The sequence below is a fragment of the Solea solea genome, chromosome 13 (genome assembly GCF_958295425.1).
Source record: "Solea solea chromosome 13, fSolSol10.1, whole genome shotgun sequence".
Classification (NCBI taxonomy): Eukaryota; Metazoa; Chordata; class Actinopteri; order Pleuronectiformes; family Soleidae; genus Solea; species Solea solea.
In genome coordinates, this window is record NC_081146.1 from 26,399,470 (window position 1) to 26,411,052 (window position 11,583).

At 39.3% G+C, this 11,583-nt stretch overlaps 1 protein-coding gene across 3 annotated transcripts; it reads right to left on the reverse strand.

The window, feature by feature from the left end:
* Positions 1 to 312: 312 nt before the first annotated feature.
* ica1 (islet cell autoantigen 1) lies at positions 313 to 9,644 on the reverse strand. 3 transcript variants are annotated; one of them, XM_058646754.1, is made up of 13 exons: positions 9,425 to 9,644; positions 8,062 to 8,091; positions 7,793 to 7,964; positions 7,054 to 7,126; positions 6,862 to 6,985; positions 5,894 to 6,092; positions 4,580 to 4,705; positions 3,737 to 3,835; positions 3,557 to 3,648; positions 3,359 to 3,405; positions 2,099 to 2,350; positions 1,602 to 1,691; positions 313 to 456 (listed from the first exon to the last, which is right to left on the reverse strand). In XM_058646754.1, exons 2-13 carry the CDS (start codon positions 8,076 to 8,078, stop codon positions 335 to 337), a joined length of 1,413 nt encoding a protein of 470 aa, XP_058502737.1. In that variant the 5' UTR covers positions 8,079 to 8,091; positions 9,425 to 9,644; the 3' UTR covers positions 313 to 334. The 3 variants fall into 3 exon arrangements, with proteins under 3 accessions (XP_058502737.1, XP_058502736.1, XP_058502739.1); XM_058646753.1 differs by having other exon boundaries at positions 8,062 to 8,094; positions 9,425 to 9,643; XM_058646756.1 differs by having other exon boundaries at positions 2,117 to 2,350; positions 8,062 to 8,094; positions 9,425 to 9,640.
* Between the last annotated feature and the right edge of the window lie 1,939 nt (positions 9,645 to 11,583).

An 11,583-nucleotide genomic window follows, 5' to 3' on the forward strand; every position in this document is an offset into this window, starting at 1 on the left:
TAAAACCTCTTTGAAGAAGGGAAGTCCAGTCCTGAATCCAATCCAGGATTTAGAGTTTACTCATCGTTCACCAGGCCGATCTATGTCGATCTTTGTAAACCACTCACTCTCCCACACCAAAGAGGTTTTGTCAGTTTTGCTGATCTGACACTGAGAACGGTGAATAAAGAGCGAATGCTACGCGAGACTCGACGTCTCCAAGGCAGCGAATGTCAAAGGCTTCGTATTCCACTCACACACTGAGGTCAGATCCATGCGAACATCATCACAGGCTTCTCAAAGACGTTCACTCTGTCGTCACAGCTGAGACAGACAGACAGACAGACAGACAGATCTATGCAGTGTGGAGTTCGTGCGCGGAGTCGGTTTTTCCGACAGCGTCGGGGTTAGAGAGCGGGTCCAGGTCTGCAAACAGGTTGAACCACGCTGACAGGTCTCTGGACGTCCCCACTTTGTCTGTTAAATAAAAAGAGTTTAAAGTGAAAGTTCAGTGTTAAAATGAACTAAATCAACACCGGCTTTAGTCTGAAATAACTTCAACATGTATTCACTGCTGTGAGACTTCTCACACACACACACACACACACACACACACACACACAGGAGTTGTTGCCTTCATCACAGGTTCTGATGTCTTATTTTTTCACTTCAGCTTTAAAAATTCCTTGTTCAGATCTCAGTGACACAAAGTGACCACACGAGGCAGCAGAGGACCAGCAGCTAAAATCACTGATTTTCTCTGTGAACTTTGGTGAGGGAGAGTGAGTGGTTTACAGACTTCTGTCTCATAATGAGATAAAGTGACAAACGTATTCTTGAGATTCTTGTAGACATAATTTAATGTAGATTTTATGGAGTGATTTTTTTTCATTTTCCTTTGATCTGTGTCACGTTCTCGCTGCGTCTCAGGCTGGTCCTCTGCTGCCGGGCATGAACTGTAAGAGAGTTCTAAACGGGCCTTTTTTCCGCGCATAAAACACATTTGTTGCAGGTTGTAAGTGATGTTTGTTGTGAGTCATCGCTGTTCATCATGTGCAGAGGGGCAGACCTGACGCCGCTGTGTGCACAACCCCCGACACTTTGGGCATGTTAGTGTCATTGTTGGAGCCTTTTATGATGCTCAGCGTGAACTGGAGGAGACAGAATATCCCACTCTGCATCTTGTGCTGCTGTGTGCTGAGCCAATCACTGATCTCCACAAAGCCACAACGTTCCTGTGGCCCAAATTCAACCAGCTGCGGATGCAGCAGCAGCAGCAGCAGCAGTAACAACAGCAGCAGCAGTAACAGCAGTAACAACAGTAACAACAGCAGCAGCAGCAGCAGCAGTAACAACAGCAGCAGTAACAGCAAAGAAAACACTGCGCTTCGATCAATGGGAAAATGTATTCAGAGAGACATGGGGGGGTTCAGGGATTTTGTGCCAGGTCGGGTTGTAATTTTCAGGCCCAATGAGAACTCTAAACCGCACCGTCACAGCTGATTGTGTCGCTAACTCAAACAATCGGTCTTCCAAAGACACTGAAACATAAAATAAAAATAATCTTTCCTTCAGCCCATGTAAGTGGATGAGAAACCAGCCACAGCGGTCTTCAGTCGTACCTTTCCCTGTCGGCTGAGACGGGTTCTGACCGGCACCAGGTGACACGTCTGTCGTCTGGGCTCCTGGTTGTGGAGCGACGTTGGCCCAGTCTGAAATGGAGACGCAGATCTTAGGTCAGTCAGCAGGAGGCGCTTGTTAAAATCATCACAGTTCGTCACGGAAACAAAAATCAAATCATCCTTTATCAGCGGGGTTCACTTACTCTCCCACACCAAAGTCCATAGAGAAAATCGGTGATTTTATCATCACACACACACACAGGAGTTGTTGATCCACTGCTGCCTCCATCACTAAGTTCAAATATGTTATTTTGTGAATTCTGCATTTGAAATATTTAATTCATATTTTCCTCAGTGACACAAAGTGACCACACGAGGCAGCAGAGGACCAGCAGCTCCTGTGTCCCCGCCAGCTAAAAATTAAAAAATTATCCGAGTCTTTATGTCCTCAGAACAACCTGACCTGTCCCTCTAAACCCAGTTTTAAAAACACAAACCCAGGTTCTTGTCCTGACCTGAGACAGAGGAGGTCAGGTGGTCCAGGTTCTGGTCCAGAAGCTGAGACGGTAGAAAGAAGGAGGAGCTTAGTGTCTGTTGCGTCTCGGCCGGTCGTCCTGACGACGCACTCGTCTCGTCCTCTGCGTCTCCAAACACCTCGGTCCACTCTCGGGAAAAGTCTCCCTCGTCCACGGCGGCGCTGCCCAGGATCTGGTTGAGTAAAGTCATGCTGTCCTGCTCTCTGTCCACGTCTGCACATGAGGGACCATTCATCAACACGTGAGCCATGAATTCATTCTGTCATCTGTCCTTTAACACTGGTGTCATATGACGTTTTTAATAAATGTCTGTTTATTTATTTATATATATATATATATATATATATATATATATATGTATATGTATATATATGTATATATATATATATGTATATATATGTATATATATATATGTATATATGTATATATGTATACATATATATGTATATATGTATGTATATATGAAAACATTTTGTTAAAATAATTAAAAAAACATAAGACTTATTAAAAGATTTATTTATTCCTCTGATCCAGTTTATTATTTTAACTCAATTACAACTAAATACAATTGTTAATACAATCACTTTAATATTTTTTAATGTTAAAAACTTAAAATATTGGTGTTTATTGATTATTATAAATGGATCCACATCATTAATGTTTAAAGATAAAAATGTGCAGTAGCCATAAAGTGGCACATTTTATACTGTAAATGGAACAATTTTTAACTAAATGTCTTTTTCTATGACGAGGTTAATTTTGGGATGACATTTTGCTCTTTTTGACAAAATTGGGCACATTTTAGTTAAAAATTAGTGAATTTTTAACAAATTGTGGCAATTTCTTTCCTTGTCGTAACTTTAATGACGAGCTGCTCATTTTATGACAGAATTTGCTTTTATTTTATTTTATTTTATGGCAAAGTTTTGTGGCAAAATCTTTGACAGTGTTTTTACTCCTGTGGTAACTTTTATGACAATGTGGCAAATTTTACAAAACTTTACTCTCATTTTGGGCAAATGTTTAAGTCAAAGTTACACATTTTGATGTTAGTGGTTATTTTTATGACAAAATGTGGATATTTTTGTCAAAATCTGGCTTTTTTTTTATCAAATTGAGGCAAAATCTTTGACAAAATGTGACTAATTTTGATATGATAATAATTTCTGAATCTTTTAGCTTAGAATAAATCCGTCATGTGTGAAGTTAATGTGTTCTCACCTTCTCTGATGTCATCGCTGCTGTTTTCTCTCTCCAGTGAGATGAGTCTTTAAAGACAACACACACACACACACACACACACACGTGAGAAGACACTTCATTTACTATATTGCAAATATATTTGTGTAAGTTTAAGAGAAAATGTAATTTTATCAGCTTTTTTATCCACACAAAGGGTCCAGGTCTCCTCAGACTCACTGTTCTTCTCTGCTCTCGTCTTTCTTTCCATCATCGTCTTCTTCTCGTCTTTTCTTCTTCCCTCTCTTTTTGAGCAGTTTGTCCGTCGGCTCCTGCAGCGTCAACAACACGGGTTATCACACACACACACACACACACACACACACACACACACAGGGAGCGGGTGCTGTGACCTCTGACCTTCAGGGTGGAGAAGTCGTAGTGCTGACAGCCTCTGAAGCTCTCGTGAATCGCCGCCATCATGTGAGACGTTTTCTCCCAGAAGTGTAAAAGAGTCGTCTTTAAAACAAAACCAAAAAGGACTCACCATGTTTGTTTTATCGCAACATTAACACAATATTTTATAAAATGTTATCTCCTAAGTAAATCTAGGGTTAGGGGTCATTGAGTGGTGTGTGGCTCCCTCTTGTGGCAGTTTTTAGTACTGCTAATTTTTTTTCTACAAACCTGTAGATTTGGGGAAAATAAATAAAATGGAAAAGATAAATTTAAAAAAAAAAGTAAAAGTTATTATTGTTTATCTTTAAGATTCGTGTAGAGCGGAACACCTGCATTTTACGCAAGAGTTTTTTTTTTAAATAACTCATTTATCAAACACGATCTATATAAAAAATAATTAACCAAAAAAAAGGTAAACTGCTTATTTTCCCACACCAAACCTCACAGAGAAAATCAGTGATTTTAGCTGACACTGGTCCTCTGCTGCCTCGTGTGGTAACTTTGTGTCACTGAGGTCAATGTGAACGTTGGATTTCAAACACTGAAGTGACAAAATAAGACATTTGAACTTAGTGATGGAGGCAGCAGTGGATCACCAACTCCTGTGTGTCTGTGTGATGGACTTTGGTGTGGGAGAGTGAGTGGTTTTTTAAGTGTCACAAGCTTTATTCTATTTGAATGTAACAGAAATGTGTTTACATTACATTTACAAGGCTCACACTATCGGTTTATTTATTTGTTTATCCTTTCATAATAACATAATAATAATCTGTGATTATTTAGGTGTAAACGCTGAGTGTGTACCTGGTACGTGGTTAAAACGTGCGACAGGAGGTTGCAGCGACTCGCCCCGAGCAGATCCACCTTCTGACAAACGTCGTTCTTCAGTTTGTCGAAGCTCATTTTGGTCGTTCGCACCTGAGCCTGAACCTGCGATAAAACAACAGGTGACAGAGTCTCAGGTCATGTGACGTCAGGTCACGTGATTTGGGAGCAAAGAAAACACAAACAGTTCTTGGTTGTTGCTGCATTATGTGGTTATCCTCCTGTGTGTTGCTCCCTCTAGTGGCAGAACTTTGTAATGGCTTTCCCTCCCACACTTAACTGTCTTTGTAACGCGCAAATCACAATATCTAAATATATATATATATACACACACACACACACACACACATACATATATATATATATACACACATACATACTTATATATGATATACATACACACATATGTGTAAATGATTCTTTGTTCTTTATTCTTTGATACGGTTCATGTTGAGCAGTCGTTTCCAAACACTGGTTCAGGACCCACAGGTGGGTCACTGGAGATTATTTTTGGTGTCGCCAAATAAATGAGCAAAATATTAGTCCTGTATTTTATTAAATTACTATCTTTAGGAATTGAATATTACGCACAAATTTAAAACAAAGTTTGTTTGTGATTAATTCTGGAATTGGTCGTGATCGTTTGAGAAGGAAAATGGATCACATTGGGATTTTTTATTCCTGATTTTTCCACCTTGAAAGTTTGGAGTGACCTCACTAACCCTGACAGAGATTATACACAGAGATTATAAAATGGCTGCCACTGGTACCAAAAACTACTCTTTACTGTTCATTTGTTCTGTCGTATTTAATTTACAACGGTTTAATTTTTAACCGTAAACATGGAAATGATTCAACTTTCACTGACGAGCTGATGACATCACTGATCAAAGATGACGTAGCTAACTTGTGTAGCGTAGACTTGTTGCTATGCTGTTTGCTATGGTGTCGACTAGTGTTGCTAACAATGCTAGCGTGGGATACTCCCCCCTCTGATTTCTGACATAACTGAATCACAGGTTAAACGCTGCTTCACCATATTCCGTTTGAACTCTGGGCTCGACTATCTGACCTGAGTCTGTAGATCTCAGAAACCTCGTAACTTTATAATCTTTTACTTTGTCATTCATTTGTTCTGAACATAAACGTAAAGAACTTTTAAGTCTGACTCACAGACTCAAAGGTTCATGTACTTTTTTTCTCGTCACTGTTGTGAATCGTTTTTGTTTATCGTCGTAACGACGCACACTTCCTCGTCTGAGAATCCCTGTCTCCGTGTTTGTGTTCACAAACCTTGCGGAACTTCTCCATGTGCTTGTGCGTGTCGGGGTCGAGCTCGTGAGACGCGTCCTTCATCCACAGCAGCGCTCCTCTGTACTCGGTCCTCGACTGCTCCATACGATTCACCGTCAGCCACGTGTCAGAAATGGCGCGGTAGCGGAACGTCTCCACCTCCTGGTACAAGCGGCACAGAGGTTTCCTCAGAGCTAATCTGTAGACGCAGCGTTAGAGACTCAGAACACACTCATCAACACGTTTGAGATGAAGAAACTACAGCTTTTTTAATAATCTTCACATTTTCAGGCCGTAAAATTCAATCACACTGTAAAAAAAAACCAGCCCTAAATATTCTTACATTTATTCAAATGTCCTTGTTTAAAAAAATAATCTGCCAATGTTTTTTATGATTTAAAAAATATATATCATAAAAGGTTTGAACATTAAATGTCAATTGTTCAAGATTATTACACTGTAAAAAAAAAATAACCACACCAAAAATAAGCCAAATATTCTTATAGTGTTCTTGTTTCAAGTAAAACATTCTGACGATGGGTTTTTACATCGTAAAATAAAATAAGGGAAAAACAAACAAAAGTGAAATAAAGAAATCAATAGGATTTAAAGTTAGACGATTATTACACTGCAAAAACAGACCCCTTTTAAAAATGAGCAAAATATTTTTGGTGTAAACAAAATTTGCTTGGCTGGAATATTTCACTCTGTAATTTCCCTTCAGAAGAAAAACAACCATTTTTACTTTAAATGAATCTCCCTTTACTTGATTAATCTGATTTTAAGAATGTATACCTTAGAATTTCTTCAACACACCAATCTGTGACAGTGAATAAAATAAGCTGTAATAAGACACATTTAGGTCATTTTTTTCAAAACTGCAAGAAAAAAACAAAACAACAATTTCTCAAAGAAATCGGGATTATTTTACTTTCATAAAAGATTTACAGTCGTAGTTTTGATGTTACCTCTGCTGGGAGGAGAAGCACAGAGCTTTCCCTGTGGCCTGCATGATCTTCCCTGCCCTGGTTTTATCCTCAGAACCCTGAGAGCGGAGGAACCGACCCAGCTCGTTCTCCTCCTGAGACAGAACTGAACAGAAGACATGATGAAGATTACGCTGCTCTGTTCACATGGTGCTAAATGAGTTAGAGACGTACAGCAGATCCTCCTCTGGTACTGCTCTATGACCTTCAGCAGCTCCATGCAGCTTCTCTGGACGGAGTGAAAAACCTGCAGGAGCACAACAACATGCTAACATCAAAACAACAGCATAATCTGGATTGGATTAGATTGGACGGTCTTTGTTACCGAAGTTTAAAAACGCATAAAAACATGAAGCGTGGAGTACAGCACGTTAGCACCATTAGCAGCTATGTCATCACCTGTGATGCTAGTTAGCGAAGTCATCAACTGCAAAGCAGATAAGCCATTCGCTACAACATCAGCTACAGAGCAAGTTAGCTACGTCATTAGCTACGTCTTCAGTCGCCGAGTCTGACTCCAGTCTCTTAGTTTGACTATGCATATACATGCAGGAGTAATCAGACTATGAAGGAGAAAACCAAATTATTGTCTTAGTCCAACTAAAACATGAACTGTGTTTTAAACACTAAAGGTCATTGTTTGACATCATTTGAATCCTTTAACTGTGAAATCACAGCCACAGACGTCAGGTTGAGGCTCGTCTAGATTTAGTCTGGATCAAAGACAGATTTCGGAGATTAATTTCCTCTGTGGTGGAATAAAGTCAGAGAACGTGAAGCCTCAGAGCAAAACGCTGATGCCGTGAATCAAAAAGTAATTTTAGTCAGTGCAGGATTCGACCTGAGGGAAAAACATCTCCAGTGTTTGTTAATGTTTCTGTGAACGAGACTCGCAGCCGCAGCTCGTCCTCACCTCCAGTTTGGCGTCCAGATCTGCGTCGGACGCCACCACATGTTCGTCCTCTTTCTTCCCGGTGACTCGGATCAGCGTCTGCTTGGTTTTCCAGAATTTCTGCTGGAACTTGTTGACCACGGACGAATCCTGGCTCTGGATGAAGCGGTCGAGGTAGTCGCGAGGGTAACCGCTGTGAGCGCGACACGAGAGGAGGAGTTTAACACAAAACACTGAGAAAATATTCTTTATTTATCGTAAAGTGTGAGGTCAGACAGACATTTACTCACAAATGTCCTCCCTCCATGTTTCCAGATTATCTGCTGTGGAGAAAACAACGTAGTTTATTAAAGTTACACGAATAAAAACAGCACGTTAACAGCTACGTTATCAACTGTGATGCAAGTTAGCTATGTCATCAGCCCCTATGCAAGTTACCAACATCAACAAGCTAACGAAGCAAGCTAACATAATTGGCTATGTCATCACCTGTGACGCTAGTTAGCTACATCATCGTCAGCTGCGAAGCAAATAAGCTACAACATCAACTGCAAAGAAAGTTAGCAACATCATTAGCTACGGCATCAGCTGCATACCAAATTAGCTACGTCATCTGCGACAACATCAGGCGTGAAGAAGGTTAGCAACAATATCATCAACTGTGAAGCAAGCTAGCTAGATCTTCAGCTACATAGCAAATTAGCTACGTCATCTGCGACATCAGGCGTGAAGCAGGTTAGCAGCTTTGTTAGCTACGTTATCAGCTCCTATGCACATTATCATCATTAGCTGTGACACAAGTTAGCACCACCATCAGCAAATTAGCGACATAATTAGCTATGTCATCAGCTACATAGCAAATTAGATACGTTATCAGTTGCGAAGCAAGTTAGCAGCACCGTTAGCTTAGTTATCAGCTGCAATGAATGTCAATCAATCATCATTAGCTGTGACATGAGTTAGCTACGTCATCTGCGACATCAGCTGTGAAGTAAGTTAGCTACGTTGTTATTAGCAACATCATCACCCTCGTAGCAAGATTAATATATGAATGTTTTTTAAACTTTTTTGTTCATATTTTCAGAACAAATAATCCAGTTTGACTCTAACGACTGTTTTTTAACATTTGTTGGTGTTTTTTGTTTTTTATTATATTAGATCGTACATTTAAATGATTTGGGGGATTTTTTTATATTTTTAAAGAATTTCTGATTTTCCGTGTGTTTGTTGCTCATAATAACATTTTTATTTTTTGTTCACAGTTCGCGTTTAATAAATCACGTTGTAGTCGTTTACATCTGTTTCACAACAACAGTAATCGGAATAACTGAGCGGGTCACATGTAATCCGATCAATTAAAAAAAAATCCAACTGCATGAACATGAATAAATGAGTGGAGGCGTTAAACGCGCAGCGCGAGCGTCACGACATGTTTTACAATGATGTGAAGATTTAAAATCATCATCATCATCGTTGTCGTCGTGTTCTCGAGGACGTGTGTGTGTGTGTGTGTGTGTGAGACAAAACAACGCCTTCAGAAACAGCACTGTGCGGGAACAAGCAGCGATTTCCCTCCGTCGTTAACTCTGTCATCACAACCATAATCACATGAATACGTGAATATAAATGAGCGCGTGTCGTAATAACACATACCTCTGCTGCCGATTGATCTCACGAAGAAGAAGAAGAAACGTCTTCATCCTCATCAGGCCCACGGTGTGTGTGTGTGTGTGTGTCACTGCTGCTGCTTCTTCAGCCCACGTGACGTCACTCTGCGCTCACTGGCCCTTCTAAGGTTTGTCTCGCGCAAACACATCAGGCAGGTGTGTTTGTGAACACATGAGGGTCACGTGCAAACAGGTCTGATGGCTTTAAAACTAATGAGTGAGGAAGGAAAAAATGACTACTCGTTTTATTAATTCTTATTCATGTCATTTAATTTACATGTATAAAAAATGATCTTTCTACATAAATACATTTCAGCAGACAATCACATTATCTATAACAATATTCCCTCCTCTACAGCCTTGTGATATTGATTTAATGTTTATTTTCAAAATGTATAATTCTATTGTACTTATTTAAATGAAAATTCAATGTAAAAGCTAGCTGCTAAAGACAGAGGCTAATTGCTGAGAAGCTAGGTGCTATTTGTGAAAAATCTACTTGCCAAAGCTGCTAGTTCTTAAGAAGCTTGATGCTAATTGCTACGAAGCTTGCAGCTAAAATTAGTAAACAGATGAATATATAATTAAACGTTTAGTTAAAACTGAATTTAGATTAAATTAAATCCATTAAAATCTCACTTTCAAGAAAAGAGCTAATGCTAATGCTGTGGTCTGTTTACATGGGAAGTTATAGCTATATCAGTCGATCACAACGTGGCGTTTTCTGCACACAAACACAGCGTAGCAGTTAAATGAAACACTTCTGTGTTTACTACTGATTTACTGGGAAAGGAAAAACAACAGAGGTGAAATTAACGGTGTTTTTAAGGTCTTATAATTCCATGTTGGCGTAGCACAGTTTAGAGTACAAATGTAAGAAACATAACATTATTAAAATAACAATCACACACTGTAAAACATTCAGTTCATTTACAATAGACTGCTCTTTCTCTCTCAGTGTGTGTCCAGCAGATGGCAGTGTAGTACAGAGACAGCGCGTCGGGGCCCCGCAGCTTTTATCTGCTGCTACACTTTATTTCATCTCACTGTACTGAGACTGAGACTCGTCGACTGCTGCTGTGTACACTCACTCACCGCCCGAGGGCAACTTCCTGTCACACAGTGAACTGATGAACCTGTGTTTTTAACCGTGGACACTGTGTGTGTGTGTGTGTGTGAGAGAAAACGGCTCAGGCTGCTTCACTGAACCATTGACAGACAATTAAAGTCTAGATTCAGGGCTGAACATCGATTTATGGACTTTATTTTAGAATTGATGTGATACAATTCTTAGTTTAGTCTACACGTTCATTTTCATTAGTAAAAAGAAGCCACATTTATAAAGGTATCACTACATACCTTCACTATGTATATCAGAAAAGACCAGAATCCTATTTTATTTTTTTTTTAAATACATTTTATTACACATATTACACAGAGGTGAGGATTTCAGCTACACATCACTGTGTTTAACTGAAACACAGAAAACATGAGGCCTGATATATAAAGGAACATTTTTAGACATAATAAATATGAATTCTTCTTGACGTGTATTAGCTCTCCAAAGCTTCTCTAACACAGAACTAAATTAATAATTTACTTTCACTCATGGAGAAAATTTGAGCAAAAGTGAAAAAGAAGATGGAGAAAAGCAGTAAAACGACTATTGTTGTCAGTTGTGTTTTTGAGTTAAATAATATAAAAATATAAAAATAGTTCAGTTAAGTTTTTACTGTTTCAGCAAAAATCATCTGGAACTGAGAAGTGAAGTCATTTATCAGTAAAATAAAAATTAAAGAAACTAAAGCCATGTGCAGGTTGAGAAGAAGATAGCTGCTAAAGCTAGCTACTAGCTGTTTACAAACTAGCTGCTACTTCTTAGCCATTATTCCGATAATGGTTAAGAAGCTATATGCCAAAGCCAGCTGCTAATTGCTTTGAAGCTAGCTAGATATCTGTACCAGGTAAGAAGCTACCTGGTACATATATCTGCTAGTTACTAGAACTAGCTACTACAACTATTTGCTAGTTGCTAAGAGCTGTGTGACGGCTACAATCAACTCCCACGAGAATATTGAGTCTCACAAAGTCGTTAACGAGAGTTTGAAGACGTGAGGAAGAAACATCGTAGCAGCTTCATCAAAA

What these genes read in the sequence shown, in the direction of transcription:
- ica1 (XM_058646754.1), bottom strand. An exon ending in GACGAGAGCAGAGAAGAACA is followed by an intron (nt 3,406 to 3,556) that starts GTGAGTCTGAGG and finishes TTGTCTTTAAAG; the next exon opens with ACTCATCTCACTGGAGAGAG. An exon ending in AGGTCAGGACAAGAACCTGG is followed by an intron (nt 1,692 to 2,098) that starts GTTTGTGTTTTT and finishes TCTCCATTTCAG; the next exon opens with ACTGGGCCAACGTCGCTCCA.